At 41.0% G+C, this 18052-nt stretch overlaps 1 protein-coding gene across 1 annotated transcript; it reads left to right on the top strand.

Moving 5' to 3' along the window:
* The first annotated feature begins 1548 nt into the window (after nucleotides 1–1548).
* Nucleotides 1549–17212, top strand: KLB (klotho beta). Its single transcript, XM_062642417.1, has 5 exons — nucleotides 1549–2446; nucleotides 8323–8830; nucleotides 11670–11938; nucleotides 13135–14278; nucleotides 16035–17212. Exons 1-5 carry the CDS (start codon nucleotides 1709–1711, stop codon nucleotides 16382–16384), a joined length of 3009 nt encoding a protein of 1002 aa, XP_062498401.1. The 5' UTR covers nucleotides 1549–1708; the 3' UTR covers nucleotides 16385–17212.
* Nucleotides 17213–18052: the final 840 nt, after the last annotated feature.

Below are 18052 nucleotides of genomic sequence, written 5' to 3' on the forward strand. Positions count from 1 at the left end.
AACCATATCCTGGGCTGCATCAAAAGGAGCATGACCAGCAGGTCAAAGGAGGTGATCCTGCCCTGCTACTCTGCTCTTGTGAGACCTCACTTGGAGTATTGTGTATCAGGGGACTGGAGCACCTCCTGTATGAAGACAGGCTGAGAAAGTTGGGGCTGTTCAGCCTGGAGAAGAGAAGGCTGTGTGGAGACCTCATAGCAGCCTTCCAGTATCTGAAGGGGGCTGACAGGGATGCTGGGGAGGGACTCTTCATTAGGGGCTGTAGTGACAGGACAAGGGGTAACGGGTTAGAACTTAAACAGGGGAAGTTTAGATTGGATATAGGGAGGAAATTCTTTCCTGTTAGGGTGGTGAGGCACTGGAATGGGTTGCCCAGGGAGGTTGTGAATGCTCCATCCCTGGCAGTGTTCAAGGCCAGGTTGGACAGAGCCTTGGGTGAGATGGTTTAGTGTGCGGTGTCCCTGCCCATGGCAGGGGGGTTGGAACTAGATGATCTTAAGGTCCTTTCCAACCCTAACTATTCTGTGGTTCTGTGATTCTATTCTAAGTTGTTCCCATGTTCAAATTTCAGATTTACATGCATATCTTTCTTGAACACAAAGTTACTTCACACGGCTGTCTTGTTCCACAAATCTCTTCAGCAGCTGTGGTCTACCTGTGGATACACCTTATGTTAGTGTACCTCAAGAAAAGCAAAAATAGGAGGCATCAGTCTTACTGTACTGAGTGAATTGACTATATCTCAGTACAGGTAGTTTTGCTGTAATTTGAAATATGTTAAAAGATTAAATTATATTGCATTAAATTATATTGCTCTGTAAGATACTTGCTGTACTGATGGCCCAGCTGTGTATACCAGGATTGTTAAATTGATCAATACTGAAATAGCATCTTTCAGGGCTCATTATCTTTGCTAACTGTGTTTATTTAAAGAAATCTAGGGAAATTGCTTAAGGACTGGAGCAGACACCTTTAATGGTGTACTGCTGCTGTACATAGAGCTGAACAGTAGACTTTTATACAGGATGGAAGAACAGTTGCATGTGTTTGAAAGAAATATTGACTTGCTTTGCGTTTCATGTAGTTAGTGGGATGTACATGTATCTCTTGTCCACAGCAAAATTTCCCATGAGTCCAGGGAGAATTTTTCAGCAGAAATAGGACATTCGAGCAAAGCAGGACTGAGGAATGATGTACTTCCCTTCCAGACACCCAGTTACACACCTGGGATAAATCACCTCTTAATGGGAGACTACGTTGTCTGAATTGTATTTGTGCTGTGTTTCCTCAAAATACAGCTGTATGATGAATAAAGATGTAATAGCTTGTCAGCAGCCTCTATCACCTATATTCTCCCACCTGAATAAATGAGCTTTAAATAATGCTAAATTAGTTACTAGCATTTATATTGTTCAGGCAACATATTTTCCTGCAGTAAGAAGACAGATAGGTGTCTCAGTGGGCATACAGAGGCCACCTCCCTAAAAATTACGCCGTTCTCTGACCTATTCTAGGTCTCACAGTTCAGGCTAATCATTGACAGGGCTGTTACAATCACAGGCTTTTAGTGAAGCTTTGATAAGACACTCTGGCAGTTCGTGGCAAATGAAGACAGTCTGCACGCTGGGGACTCCAGCGAATGAATGGGTTTTTTTCAGCAGAAGTACAAGAAATCTCACTTTTAACACTGGCGCTATAAACCGGCATAATGAGCAGTCAGCGACTGGAGAGATTCATTGTTTTTTGGACATTAGTTTTCATAAGGATAGTTACTGGGCTTTCTGGAGAGGGAAGATCTGTGTGGAAAAAGGACCCCAACTTCAGCCCTGTGAGTGAAACACAGATGTTTTTGTATGACACTTTCCCCGAAGAGTTTCTCTGGGGTGTAGGGACGGGGTCTTTCCAGGTTGAAGGCAGCGGGAGGAAGGACGGGAAAGGCTCCTCCATCTGGGACCACTTCATCTACTCAGAGTTCAGGGCTGCTAACAGCACAGATGCCTCTGGTGACAGTTACACCTTGTTGGACAAAGACTTGTCTGCTCTGGATTTTTTGGGTGTTACTTTTTACCAGTTTTCAATTTCATGGTCAAGGCTTTTTCCCACTGGAGTGGTAGCAGCTCCCAATGAAAAAGGACTCCGGTATTATAACACCCTTATTGACTCTCTGCTCTACAGAAACATTGACCCTGTGGTTACGCTGTACCACTGGGACCTGCCCTTAATGCTGCAGGAAAAATACGGGGGATGGAAAAATGAATCAGTAATTGATATCTTCAATGACTATGCCACCTTTTGCTTCCAGACCTTTGGGGATCGTGTTAAGTATTGGATTACAATCCACAATCCATATTTAGTTGCTTGGCATGGGTACGGCACAGGTATTCATGCTCCTGGAGAGAAAGGGAAAATAGCCACCGTCTACTCTGTAGGACACAATTTGATCAAGGTACAGTATAGTAAAATTTTACAAAGTGATCGTGCACCACCATGGGAAATGATGGGAGCAATCAATCATGTGGTCAGTGTTTAAAATAAGTATCAAGGACTGTGAAAACAACAAGAAATAACCCTTAGCTATGGCAGTCTTTTTTAATCTTCATGTTGATTTCGTTGTTGTCATAACAGCTGACTCAGCAATTACTTGCTTTAAAATGCCTATTTATTATTTCATTAAGTTTTGCCTACACAATCTGGCTGTTAAAGAGCATGATACTCCTACTTTATTCTTTCCACTTACTGAAACACACTGACATGACCATTCATTTGGCTACACTGAAATGACTATTCTATTAGTTTAAAATGAAATTTATTGCATATTGGATCCATTCTACTTGCAACAGAGTATGTATATATAAATATGACTAATCCTAGTTTAGTAAGATCCTATTGCAAAATGTTTATTGCTAAACTAGCAAGGTCTGTAGTTGTTGTGTAAACAGATGTTCTCTTCTGTATTTGAGAGTTGCAAAATTATATTATTTCCATGATGGTTTTAGCATTTTAATTTTTAAGTCTTATTGATCAGCTGTCTTCTACAGAATTACACATCCTGAAGGCTTAATCCCATGACCAGTAGCTTCAACAGCTGCAGCACTGGGTCCTAAACTCATGGTACTCTTTCTTTGAGGACAAAAAAAGAAACCTGAAGTGAGTCTTATTTTTTAAGGGAAAAGCACAGATTTTGTTCCTGGTATTCTCAACAGTGTTATTGCAGCATTACAGCATCTTCTCTGATAGATTATAGATTTCGTTCTACAGAGTAGCTAGTTCCTAGGCATAGGAGCTTATATTCCTATTTTCTCCTGCTATAATTTAAAACGATTTCCAATAAGAGCAGTTTAAGTTAAGAATTAACAATGGCACCACCCCATATTTTTCCATCTGTAGCACTAAAAAGTACTTTACAGAGCAGTCACTATCTGGTGTCTGTTTGACCAAGCAGCTAGTGAATACAGAAGCAAAGGCTGCTAAGCAGTGTGCTCGGGAGATCCATGCAGAGAAAACAATCCACAGAAGAAGAACTCAACATTTCAATTCAAAAAACTCATTTGCCCGTTACTCTATATGCTGGCCATACACAGAGGGTAATAGTTGCTACTGATCATTTTGAAGGACCTTGCACTGCTTCCATGGAAATGAATTCTGAAGCCTGATGCTTATCAATTATAAATTGCTAAGGGGTTCACCTAGACAAATCTCTGTTTACCTGTGTGATCATTGCCACTAACATGGGGAGCATGTGAAACCTCAGACCAGATGGAGAGTGGCCATCAAAAGTGTATCATCTCCTTTCTCCATTAAAGGAGACGGTACTTCGTGAAAGCAACATGGGAAAACAATGATAACATGTAACTTTCTGTGCAACATTTGAAGGACACATAAGATACAAAAACTATGAACTTGCTCCTAAGGCAGAGAAGAAAAAACTGCGCGCCGGAAAGTTAGATTGAGTTCTTTGATTTAACAGTAAATAAAACGGACAAGAAGCAAGAAAATATAAAGCAGATGAATCACTGTGGCTGGAACTAAATGAGATACATGCCTGATACATTATTGCCATTTTCTCTCAATCTAGTTGTGTTCTTTTATACTTAGGTTGAGGTTTGTAAAGATCACAAACTGCACACCAAGGTGTCTTCTTTTCATCCTCTGTATCAGTACCTTCCAGGCAGTTCTTCCTTTGCTACAAAACAGGCAGAATGGGGCTTCTGCCCTGACCCCTGTTAAAGGTCATTCACACTCCTTTCCATCTGTCAGAAAAGCCCAAAGGAAAACTGACAGAGTAAGATCTCCCCAAAACTTTTCCACATGGACACACTTTCATATCAAAATCTGGGAAAAGGTGATAAATTCCCTTTCAAACACGATGCCTCTACATAGATCTGTCACAGATCAGGTTCACCTCTGTGCCCAGCTGCATTACTCCCAGCTCTTCAGTATGCCAGGATCTCTTTGTGGACACTGCTGCCTCTGGGATCTTTGGATGAGCATGTCCCATAGAAGTCCTATGATTGATTCTTGTTAAAAACCAGTTTCTGCTGAATGACTGTGGAGTAATTTTAATCTCTACATCCAACCAGACACTTTCTTCCCATCCTCCAAAGGGGCCTCCTTTCCTCAGGATTTAGATGAAGCTACACCAATGCCTGTATTTCTTACAGGAAGAGGGAAATCTATCTCCATCAAATTCCTAGGCAGAATTGTCTATGCCTGTAAAAGTCTTTGCTGGGAGATTTTTTAGAAAGCAGTAGTAGCCATCAGAGGTGTAAAATTCAGCACTGATTCGTACTTTTTTTATATGATTTGTTGTTTGCAGATTATCTTTTTTGCACTTCTTGGAAATTATCATTTGAAACATAACCCAAATCAAGACAGCACACAAAAAGTTTCTTAGTAAATCCTAAGTAAAGGCAGACTTTCAAAGCACCCTCTTAGAAATTTAGTTGCCTACATTGCAACAGCCGTTTCTTCCTTCACAAGGATTGAGATTCAAAGTCAGTTTCCAAAATAAGGGCTTCAGCTCTACCGACTACATGTCATCTTTACCACAGATCAACAGGGCCTTGAACTGAAATATGCTTTCCAAATAAGCCACACACACCTGCGTGCCTTTTAAAGTGTTTAACACCGCCTGTTCAGACTCTGTGTTCTGGCTCTTCATGGTTTAAAGAACAAAACAATTAAACACAAAGCCAGAATCATTTTATGAGCATTTTCATAATTCTAGTTTTCCTAAATGTCTCGCTCTCCTGCACACTCAAACAACTCCACATACCCCTGACATTGTTTAGTGTGCTCATTGCTGAGATATTCAAGGAAAATTGCTTGACTTTAACACATCTTAAGAATTGGAAAATATTGGTCTTTTCAGTAGTAAGCTCTTTGTGTACATACATGATAAATTACAGGATCAGAGTTTGAAGGAGCATAAGAATATTTCAAGAAGAGAACAATACTGTTGCCTTAATCTTATTAAATTTACTTATCTAACCTTTTTACTGGGTTAATAGTAACCAACTTACCACTCTCTGACTTTCAAGTCTATGCAATAATTTCTATATTGATACCAGGAAAATATGCTGAAATTAATGTCATACGTATCTAGAATAAACACACAATATTGATCCTGCTTTCACTGTGTACTTAGCCTTGACATTTGTCCTTGATCTAACAATGAAAGTGAAAGATTAGGGATTAAACTCTAACTGAAAAAAGATTAGTCAAGATTTACTTAAAATAGCCAATTTGATGTATGATACAGCCTTTAAATTGATGTTTGTTTCATACGTGGTCTTACAAAACAAGTTATATTAATCAGTTGGTTCTATCAACAATAGTTTGCACTTAGCAAACACTTTCCATCTGAGGATGTTAAGCTGCTTTACAAAGTCTAAAACTCAAAACAGAATTCTAGTCAAGCACATGCTTTTGTCTCTACTATGTCTGTAAAAGCCCTTACTATAGAGCAAGTTTTTTTCCAGTAGAGTTAACCCTCAGTACTAAGAGACATTAGTGACACAGGTGAGTTTGTGTATGGGGATCCTATCTTGACTCATATTACGTGTACTTATTTGTACTTGATATCTACTCCTGTAGAATTATACTTGTGGCTGTATTCTGTACTGTAGACAATATTTTTAATAGTAAGTTTACTTTCTTCTTATCTACCTCCCGAAGATGCCTACAAATACAGTGAGTTGTCCCTGATTGTCTTTTACATGTCAGTGTAATTAGCTGGATTTTGGCAAAATCCTCTTTCTCCACTTTGCCTAGAAATGTACGATTACTAAGATTTACCTGGTGCTACTGTCATGCTGCTTGGCACTGTACATGATATAGCTGCCTTCAGCAGGTTTTTTCTTGTTAAGCCAATGCAGCCATGTACCTGTGATTCAACAGTGCTGTTAGTAGACTGTGTCTGAAGGGTAAGAAATACAAACCAGTTAGGAAATCACTAGGGGCAGAGAACAAAGCAAGCCTGGCTCCAGCAGCCACCCCAGGCTGGAGGACCTCTGGGAGAGGCCAGTGAGGGTAAGAAGCGATGGCACTGGCCACGGAAATTTTCTGATGAGCCTGATAAGAAATAAATCAATTTTGTAATATTTTGACTGTATCTTGCAGTTTGCCTCATGAGTACAATTTTGCTGACTTCCCTTTTCAGCTGCAGAACCTGCATTTCAAAGGTTAATGTTGCTTTATCAGTATTTTCAAAGACAGACCTTGAACAAATGTTACGAGCATGACCTTAGAAACCATAAACAACAGATACACAAAATTTCACAAACTGTAATTCTTTGGTACTCGCCAGGTTAGCCAAATATCTACCTGACATCAGGCTTCTGTTGTTTTAAACTGTCAAGGCTGTGTGTTTCTAGATAAATTAACTCAAATTATTGTCAAAGGTAAGCAATGCTGTTTGGTTTGGTAATGATGGCAGCCTAACTCGGCACTCTGAGTGTTTCACAATGCTTCTCAATGTTTCTTCTGGGTGCAAACAGTTATTTTCTGTCCAGCTGAAGAATATAAAGCCACACTTCAGGAATAAGGTAAACCCTGAGTTACTTGACAACTCCTTAAACAGGAGAGGTCAGCCCCCCTCCCATGTGTCAGACCCCTGGCAGGATTCATGCTGTAATCCAGAATCACCCTCCTCTGACACCATAGCTCTCCCCTTTTCCAGTGGGACTTTGACAATGCTAGTGGTTCCTCAGTTTCCCAGGAATTCCTTTTTATGTGTAAATTTTGACTGTTGTAGTCTTGTATTTAAGTAATTAACAACACGACATTTGAAAGTAATTCTGGTGTGTGACAACGTTAAGCTTTCTAAAACATGATGATAATCAGAAACATGGAAGTGAGATGTGATACAAGGTATACTTTCATTGTCACTAACATCAATAGCAAAACTTCTGTCTGCCCTAGTGCAGTCAATATTTGGCTAACTCTGAGTACTAAAATAGGCCATACCAAATAGATCTTATGAGATACTGCTGCCAAATCTCCTTTTAAAACCAAAATGTTGTTGGTCTCTACTTAATAAGCTTCATTCTATGCTGTTACATGTACTGTCAGAATTATTATAGCAGCTTCAGAGAAGAAATGAACTAAAATCCTGGATCAAAATTCTCACACAGAACTGTGAAACTTGACATTTAGGTTCAAACTTCACAGTTGGGTCCTTTCTGCAAATTTTTATGTTTAGAGACTGTGCAAATATCCAAAGTTGAACACATACTCATGTGATTATCCCCAGAAGAGGGATGGGCTGGACGTGGTTTGATCAGAGTAAATCCAAGTAATGCCCATAGCACAGAGCAGTGAATAGAGCAGAGCTGACACTGACAAAGGAAACATCATTTGAGACGCATAATTTATGGAACAGTTGTAAAAATGGTTTAAGGTTTTAACTGTACCAGCAATCACTGTCTGACAAAGACCTAGATGGGAATGTCTGGATCATGGAGTTCAAATCCCACCATTAACAGCTGTTTATTCCCAAAGTGTCTGTGTAACAGCTGTTCACAGCCCTGCTGGGACATCTCATGAAATTTAGACCCATGCTAACAGGGAAAAAGCCAGAGCCCTCGTGTGTCATAGGAACAGCACACATGAGATACTGAGCATTGCATCATCTTGACGTATCTTGCAGTGTCACAGTAATTGCCCATTACAGCTGAGCAGGGTAATTAGCATGCCTTAGCTGTTAATATTTCCACAGCAGTCCGCAGTGAATCAGATGCAGCTCCCTGCCTGTGTGGCTGCCAACATACACAGACATCTATCAGAGAGTTACGATTTAATGCTGTTTTTTTCTCTCATCAGGCTCATGCAAAAGTTTGGCACAACTACAAAACCCACTTTCAACCATACCAGAAGGGGATGATGTCCATAGTACTAGGATCCCACTGGATTGAACCTAACAAATCAGAAGATGCTTTGGACATTGCTAAATGTCAGCAATCTATGGACAGAGTTCTCGGATGGTTTGCTAAACCCATCCATGGGGATGGTGATTATCCAGAAGAACTGAAAAGTGAATTCTCATTTTTGCCACACTTTACTGAGGATGAAAAGAACTACATAAAGGGAACAGCTGACTTCTTTGCATTTTCCTTCGGTCCTAATAACTTTAAACCTCCAAACACTCTACCAAAAATGGGACAACATTTGTCACTCAATTTGAGGGAAGTACTGAACTGGATTAAACTGGAATACAACAGCCCTCGAATCCTGATTGCAGAGAATGGCTGGTTCACTGACAGCCATGTGAAAACAGATGACACCACAGCCATCTACATGATGAAAAACTTCATTAATAAGGTTCTACAAGGTTTGTACACAAGTTAGTTAGTTGTTGGATTTTTGGAGAGCTCTTAAAGATCATTTGATAATGTAATTATTTTTTAATAGATAATGGCAATTAAGTTAATTATTAATTACTTATACTGCAGGAGTACAAATCATGGATCAGGATCTCCTGGTGCAAGATGTACAAACACAGAAAAAAAACATACTCCCTGTCCCAGAAAGCTAAAGTCCAACATCTGTGTTGGATTTTAAAACTAATAAGTACAAAACTGAGTCAGAATGAAAGGAATTAATGAAAACAAATCTATTGGATATCAGTTTTCAGTGTTGGCAGCCCAACCGTAAAGCCTTTGTGCATGTGCAAACACTGACAGCAGGGAAATGAGACTGTGACTACAGACAGTCATTGCCATGCTGGGGTACTACTCCAATGTAAAATGCATGAAGGAAATCAGCAGGAGAAGGGTAACCACTCTTCTGGAGTTCTAGCAACACACTTTTAATCTTGGTATTTGCCCTTCATACAGCCATCTACAGGGGTGCCCTCTGAAGGCAAAAGGTTTAATTTTGTATTAAATATAAATGCTGTTGGTGCCTAAAGCTTCTGCAAAACCAGTATTCCTTTCCCTCCCTCAGTTTGGTGGTTATGGGAGAGGGACGGGTGCTGGTCCCTATCAGCATCCTCCCAGCAGGCTGCCCCACTTTGATGCCACACTGCTGGGATGAGGTTGCTCAGATCCCTTTGCAGAAACCTTTCTTACGCTCAGAAAGGAAAAAACACAAGTAATGGCTTACTTTGACACCAAGTCAGGAAGTACTGTATCACCAACAAATGTAGTTAAGCCCCAAATGAAGATTATCCTAAAGTTGGTTCAAATTGTAAGCTTCACATAGTGCAACTGCATGATATGCCCTGCCTTTTCCAGATTTTGAGGAGGTTACATTCCAGTGTTTGGTTTATGATATTTTAGATAGTGCAGTGACCCAGCAGCAAAGTCTAGATGCAGGCCTGGTTGGAGGTGTGGAACAGGTAGATGTCCGGACACATACGTAAGAAAATCCATAGTGTGTTCTTTTTGAATCCTCCACAGCAGACCTGGCTGTAATAACCATCTGTGGATTCACACTTCTGAAATACTTGGTCTATGTTCAACCCTTAACTGCTTCTCAAGAATTGTTATCTACATTTTTACATATGCAGATACTTCAATGTCTGCCATGGACTACAGGATTCTCTCTTAAACTTTTGCCACTTTTTTATGAAGCAAACTTCAATTTGTCTGATCAGAAATAATATTTGCAATGTATTTTCATATTTTTTCTTATAGAGAAGTCAGTTATAAATTTGCTGTTTGCAACAAATCAATTAGATCACGTTAACCTCAAAACATCATTTATATAGGCTAAATTGCAATGGGACGGTTTGGCTGTTAAGATACCATGTAACAGGCTATAAGGAGCTGTATTCTGTGTTTGTGTTCAAGGAAGATGCTGTAAATTGTGCTCTGTATGTCTTTAACTCACAGCATTGTGAGTCATTAAAATGTGTGATGTATAACATCACCACTGCAATGAACTCACCTGTTATGATATAGGAATGCAATTGAAACCATAGGTTCTTAGTGGCATGTACATGCCTGTCAATACTGCAACTATTACTTTTGCAAAAGGACTTCAAGGATTCCCCTATAGCAGAGGCAGAAATGCCTTGAGATATCCTTCTGTGGATTTCACCCCTGGTGACACAGGAGCTTAATTAAATCCTGACCTCTACTACCTTCAGCTCCTTGTTAAGTGTCCTGAGAAAATAAGGCAAAACAATGCTGGTCGAGAATAGAGCTTGAAATCAGAGTACTTCATCTTTATTCCTTGGCTTGCTCTCAGTGGACTACAGGTGAAATAGTGCTGTCTGCATCAAAATCCTCAGCAACCCCACTTGGTCATTGCTTTGCCCTTGGTATTTCAGCCCTTACAAGGTTAACATGAGGAGTTACACTGTGTTATTTCCTAGATTAAAGCTGGCGACAGGCAGCTAACATGACTGACCATGGAGTTTGGACTTTTTCTTCCAGGCTGCCAGCTGGCACACGCTGTAAGTGGGTAATGAATGTTGTTGTTACTTGGTGTCCAGCAAGAAGCTGCTTTGGAAGTTCTGCTGTCCTTCCTGGAGAATTGGGTTCCACATCCAAGAAAACAGTCATTTCTTATGTTTCTCATATATTGTATGTGAAAGGTTGTATTTATACTCGTTTGAAGGTGGAAGGACATTAAAATTGCCTGAAAAAACATGCATGTGCTGCACCCATCTGTGACTAAATCAAGCACTGCAGTCTCTGGGTTGATGAGCCCAGCTTCTTCTAAAGTCATTACATGTCCCTGCTGACACATTTAATTTTTCAATTTAGAAGCTGAATAGACACTCCGAGATGTTAGAGCAGCAGACATCTTTCAAATAAAAGTAGAGAGTTTTAGCTTCAAAGCCAAAAACTACATCAATTTTTGCACCCCTCACTTTTAATCATGATTCTCTAATGTCATTGGTACATATTACTTGCAAATCATTAAATACATCTTAAAATCTGGATGCGGTGTAATGTTTCCTGTTTACTCAGAGCAGAAATACAGCATCCCATAGTAATTTAATTTCTTAAGGAACGAGAGATGCACATGGTTTTTTTTTAATTAAGAAAGACTAAGATAGATAATGTCTGTCACATTTTTGCAATGAGTTACAATGGACCAATAATCCTATGAGCATTGAGAAAACCCTCAAGATTTTCAAAGTGAATAGGCCTAACTCATAAATATCCCTTATGTGTGTTACTAAACATGACTCATGAATGTTACTTTCTCTTACACAGCTATTAAATATGATAACATAGACGTGTTTGGTTACACAGCCTGGTCACTCCTTGATGGCTTTGAATGGCAACATGCTTACAACATCAGGCGCGGATTGTTTTATGTGGATTTCAAAAGTGAAAAAAAGGAAAGGATTCCCAAGTCATCTGCACTTCATTATAAACAAATCATACAAGAAAATGGCTTCTTCCCAAGGGAGTCTACCCCAGGCTTGCAAGCGCAATTCTCATGTGACTTCTCCTGGGGTATCACCGAGTCTGTTCTCAAGGTAAGTGTAAAATATTGGGAAGACTGCTGGAGGCAGAATGATCAACAGCTTTACTGTGTGAACGAATGACTGTGCATGGCCCCTGGTGTTCAGGAATCTCAGTGCACACTGCAAACACGAGTTAAGCCCAGCCATAATTGCATAGATTCAATTTTATGTATTTCACAGGCTTTGGGGCGAGCGAGGCACAGAGTGCTGCATGCTCCTGCAGCAGAATACCTCTGCAGGAGCCCTCCCAAGGCTGGCTCTTCCTCACCTTCCCTCTGTTTGCATCTCCATGTGGCAGATCAGATCAGATCAGATCAGGAAGTTTCAGACCAAGAAGATGACCCCAAGCAATTGTTCCTGGGTTATTTTTCAACCAGGGGAGTTTCCCAATCCAGTTGCAGCATGGCCATTGGAATGCCTACGACAGCATGATGGAGAGGGTGCCATAGAGGAGGGACAAGGTGGTTATGCTGGAGGCAGCAGAGATACCTGCAGGCTCAAGGTCCTGTCTAAAGCTAATGGACAAGGCAGAAACAAATTCCTGGGTTGAGCCTGGCTCTGGGTGCTGCTTACACAAGTGGGTAACAGCCATTCTTTAAAATGATTTATACCACAAAGATAACCAACATCAGCACATTGGAATAAAAAAAAAAAATCATGTGCTACATAGAACCTTGTTAACTACTAGGAGACAATAAAGATATGACTAAATGCTACAAGCTGTTTATGTCAGATATTTGCATAGGCAGACAGATTACCAGTAAGACCAGGGAACACTATGCCACAGTTCCACAAGGTTGATCTCACCAGCAGTGCCAAAATAATCCATGCCTGCCTTGTATAACCCCTGGTGCTTGTTCTTACGACCCTGCTCTCCTGCCAGCTGCTGTTTGCGTGACCACAGAGTAAGCTCGATCAGGGAGATATACCTGTGTGAAAATACATGTCATGTAGGCTGGTGGCAAGGAGTTGAAAAAAGAGTGCAATTGTGACATTTTCAGGAGATGAAGGAACAGAACAAGTAAGACAACCACTAGCACAGACAAAGCTGATATAGGCAAGTTGGTTATCCTCATTCCCTCTGAGCATCTGAGCAGGACCTTCTGACATCCAGCACTAATCCCACAGCCAAACACAGGCAGAAATGCAGATTACAAGCAGGCATTTATTTAATTAAACCCTGCTGTAACATATTGCTGTTTTCACAGGCAGAGTCTGTGGCTTCCTCACCACAGTTCTGTGATTCCAGCCTGTACCTCTGGAACGTCACAGGAGACGGGCTCCTGCACAAAGTTAAAGGGGTGAAGCTAAAAACGCGACCAGCACAGTGCACAGATTTTGTCAGTATTAAAAAGCAACTTGACCTCCTGGAAAAAATGAAAGTCACCCATTACAGATTTGCACTTGACTGGTCGCTCATTTTACCCAATGGAGATTTGTCAGTGGTCAACAGGCAAGTTCTTAGGTATTACAGATGCGTGATTAGCGAAGTACTGAAACTCAACATTCAATCCATGGTCACCTTGTATTATCCAACTCATGCCTACCTAGGCCTGCCAGCTCCATTGCTGCAGACAGGAGGATGGTTGAACCAGTCTACTGCCTATGCTTTTCAAGACTATGCAGCTCTGTGTTTTCAGGAACTTGGTGATTTGGTTAAACTCTGGATTACAATAAATGAGCCTAACCGGCTAAGTGATGTCTACAACAGGAGCAGCAATGACACATACCGGGCAGCACACAATTTACTAATAGCACATGCCATGGCCTGGAGAATATACGATGAGCAGTACCGGTCCTTTCAGTATGGCAAAGTGTCTCTGTCCCTGCATTCGGACTGGGCTGAGCCTGCCAACCCCTACTCTGAATCCCATTCAGAAGCTGCCAACAGGTTTCTTCAGTTCGAAATAGGCTGGTTTGCCAACCCCATATTTAAAACTGGGGACTATCCAGCTACTATGAGGGAATACATCAGCTCTAAAAACAGAAATGGCCTCTCATACTCTTTGTTGCCATCCTTCACAAGCAAGGAAAAGCAGCTCATCAAAGGCGCAGCGGACTTCTACGCCCTGAATCATTTCACCACCAGGTTTGTGGTTCACGAACCTCAGAATGGGAGCCGGTATGAATTTGATCGTGACATTCAATTTCTGCAGGATATCACCTGCCTGAGCTCCCCTTCTCGTCTGGCAGTGGTGCCTTGGGGACTACGCAAAGTTCTCAGGTGGATTAAAAACACCTATGGCAACATCGATATTTACATCACAGCAAATGGAATAGATGACCAGTCCTTAGACAATGATGAACTGCGAAATTATTACTTGGGAAAATACGTACAAGAGGTTTTAAAAGGTGAGTATATGATAACTTCAAGTTCCCCAGAGCCATTTCTGTGGCACAGACCCAGTCATTCCTTAAGCAAGTGCCTAAGACTTGCCCCAGACAGAGCAAGCAGCTCTGGTTGACATGTAGAAACTGGCCACTGGCATTCAGCCCTGAGGGGCCCGATTCCACAGTCACACTCAGGGCAGATACAACACAAAGCAATGGAATCAAGCTCCTTATGTGAAATACAGCCACAGCTGTATCCTGTTTAAATCATGTGAGAATCCACGTGGACTTGCATATAGAGCAGGGTAGTTACTCAGAAGTTAGTAAGGTGGCACATCAGACCAATAATTCCTAAGAGATAATTCTGATTTCTACTCTACAAAGAAAGGTGGAAGTCTCCTTAATTGCTTGCTGAACTAGAGTTGTCGGACAGGGAAGCACAAGCAAGTCCAAAGAGACCTGGAGGGACATACAGAATAAATACAGGAGGCCACCAGATTTTGAAGGAGCTGCTGTTGAGGGGAGAGTCAAACTCTCCTGTTCCACTGCTTGCTTTCCCCTGGGCACCTACAGAAATCCAGTTCTTTGCTTTAGAGAAAAATTGTTAACAGTTGTGGAGATAGAGGACAAAATTTTCAAGGCAATGATCTTCAGCAATTGCTCATTGTATGAGGAATGCTGCAGGGACTTCACCCCTCCCATCCCACTTCCTCCAACCAAACATTAAAAGGAAAGCAGGGAGCCACAGGATACAGAAAGGCCTTGGTACCTGAACCACGCAGCCAAAATGAGACACAGAGTATATTCCTGCACTCACTATTCCCTATTGGTAAGCACTAGCAACTTCCCTGATCAGAACATGGGGCCTCTAAAAGCTCTTCTGTGTCACCTGTCCCTAGACATACATAGTCTATGTATCCTGGTTTCTCCTGTCTAGGAGCTAGCTGTGTAAAAAATGAGACAGGTCATACTCATAGATAAACATGGCTTCAGATTACCTTCCAACACCAAGAAGAAACAGCATTTCTTCTTGTTCCTCCAGTGCTTAGCTCTTTCTCAATTAGTGTAGGACTAATGAGCATCTGCTGATTTATTCATGCTAATTTCACATTGCAAACTGAGGAACAGTAGGTTATTAGAGGAAGTAAGTTATTAAAGGTTGTTTAAAGGGCTCTTCATCACAGTACTCTCATTTAATACTGACACTTCACAGCACTCACAAAATGATCCCCCAGTTTACAATGCTCTTGCTTAATCTGGGTCACATCCCTGACAGTGCTCTCTGCTTACCCATGAACTGGAGAGATGTTTACTCACCAAGGACTGCTATTTGATGTCATTATTTTCACCCAACACTCAGGTGCAGCAGTCTAATATGCAGCTGTGTACTGAGTTTGGAGCAGGGTGGGAATTTTCAGAAAGCTCCTCTCATGGCACAGATGAGGACCTGCTCCCCTTGAGTCACTGCAGATTCTGCTGGATTCCATAAAGAACAGCATCCGGCTTTCCCCAGGCAAGCAAGCTCCCAGGCTCTTGCCCTGTTCAAATCCGGCTTTCACAGAGTAGGTCCAGAAAATTCCCCAAAACAGTGATGCACTATTTCTACTTAAGACAGCTGGGAATTATTAAAAGCAGTAAATGTAAGTATTTTTAGATGCAATTACACTTTTTTAATCGACAGATTAATAATTTGAAATCTGACCCTACTACCAGAAAGTTTGTAGGTGATACAATGTTTGATTAACACTTGGGTTTGGTTTTTTGTTCCCCTTCTCAGCATACTACATCGATAAAGTCAAGATTAAAGGCTACTATGCATTTAAGATGACTGAAGAAAAATCTAAACCCAGATTTGGATTCTTCACTTCAGATTCGAAGGGGAAGCCTTCAATAAAATTCTACAATAACCTTATAAGCAACAATGGCTTCCCTGCTGACCTGCGGTTTTCAGCCTGTGACCCTTCCAGACAAGAAAAGCAGTGTAGCTTCTGCTTGTTCATCTCTCAGAAGAAGCCATTAATATTCTTTACCTGCTGCCTTTTCTCTACCCTTACCTTGCTTTTAACCATTATTTTTTTTCACAAAAGAAAAAGAAGAAAGCGTTTTAAAGCAAAAACCATCTGGTGAATCTGCGTTTCATTATAAAAAGAGGACACAAGCCCCCGTCAGTGAGATCCGTCACTGTTTGCATTCTACAGAGGACAATGCAGATCAGACAGTTATGGAAAAACACCTCATGAGTCACTCCAGTCATACACACCAAGCATTTTGTTCGAAACCAGAAAGTAACTGTGCACACAGGAGGAAGTCCTATGACGACATTTGTTTCTGGTGAAATTCCCTTTACCCACCTACTCTACACAGAAGATAATTTTTTCTATGTGAAAGAGGGAAGAAGAGCATTTTATGATTGCCTGTACCTTGGAATAACAAGTCAAACAGTTTGACTTGAAAAGAGATACTAAGCTGTGAGAACTGATACGCACCTTTCTATGAGCCTCTGGACTAAAGTGCACTGTGATGTGTATTCATGTGATAAATGTTGTTGAGCATGAAACTGCAGTTGTTCAGGTTTACAAATAAAAGCGTTATTAAAGCTCACAAATGTTCAGCTAACTGCAGCAGCAAGAGCGAAATGTCCTGGGCCAGCTTCTGACAACACCTCTAAAAGAACAAAATCAAGTTAGCTCCATTATCAACCACCATACCTGTATCTCTGACATACTGGGTGAACTAGAGATCAGATACTAACGTCTTAAGCAAATGTAATTGGATCCATAGGGGACAAGTCGAAATAATCCAATTACTATTTTTCATCTCCAAAATGAGGCAGCCATACAATTTTTTACTAGCAGAGACAATGAAGATGAATAGTAACTATTAATCTACTCATGGGAATGATTAATGTACTTCTAAATTTGACTTTTTCAGAGAAATAAATATATATTCTCACTTTAGATCTGGTCAACTGCCAGTGCAAGCCATAGGTGGGCTAAAACCATGAGTTTATTGCTATGGCTGCATTAAGCAAAAGCTACCAACCTAAGCATAATGTTCTTAAAGGGTAAACGAACCTCTCTCACATAAGACTTTTCAGGGATGAAACCCAGAGGTTTCCCTAGGTCTGGTTTTGGTCATCTCAAAATGAGCCCAACCCATTTTTCCCTGTGAACTGCACCATAATTCAAAATTCACATTGGCCTTTTCAGACCACTTCCAAGGCAGGTACCACACACCTCTGTAGAGGGGTAGTGAAGCTGCGCCAGAAACTCAAAGAGACGCAAGAATTGGTTATCAGTTGAATTCCCACTGCCTTCCTCTGCCTCATAACCTTCTTTTCCAGTGGCCAGTACCATTTTCAAGACACAATGCAACCCCCAACCAGCTCCCACTAGAAGCTAGTTACCTCAGTCTTATGGTTCCCAGAAGACATGGACATACTTCATGCTGTACCCCAGCACCTCTGAAGAGATGAGGCACGTAAACACACTGCCTTTTGCAACTGCATCTGAACATGCAAGATAGCATCAAACGGAAGGTAAATGACTATGATGATAAAGTAAACAATGATGTAAATGATAGTATTACAGCCACTTCGCAACAGGCTACTAGGGGCTTTGTGGAAGTGCTACTTTGAGGACAGATGACTGAACTGACTGACCCCCAAACTCCCAATACTTGCCTCAATCTTGAGTTTCAGTTCATAAATGTAGAAGATTATTTCTCCACTATATTTCAGATGCTTGTCAACATCACAGAAGGTTCACTAATTCAAAAGTTAAGTACTAATATAAC

Source organism: Pezoporus occidentalis, unplaced genomic scaffold (genome assembly GCF_034315485.1).
Source record: "Pezoporus occidentalis ecotype Australia unplaced genomic scaffold, CSIRO_AGI_Poc_V1 ctg71, whole genome shotgun sequence".
Lineage (NCBI taxonomy): Eukaryota > Metazoa > Chordata > Aves > Psittaciformes > Psittacidae > Pezoporus > Pezoporus occidentalis.

Excerpts from the sequence above, each read along its gene's own strand:
- KLB (XM_062642417.1), top strand. The coding sequence starts at position 1,709 with ATGAGCAGTCAGCGACTGGAGAGATTCATTGTTTTTTGGACATTAGTT. Across the intron at positions 2,447-8,322 it reads TAGGACACAATTTGATCAAG|GCTCATGCAAAAGTTTGGCA; the intron begins GTACAGTATAGT and ends TTCTCTCATCAG. Across the intron at positions 8,831-11,669 it reads CATTAATAAGGTTCTACAAG|CTATTAAATATGATAACATA; the intron begins GTTTGTACACAA and ends TCTCTTACACAG.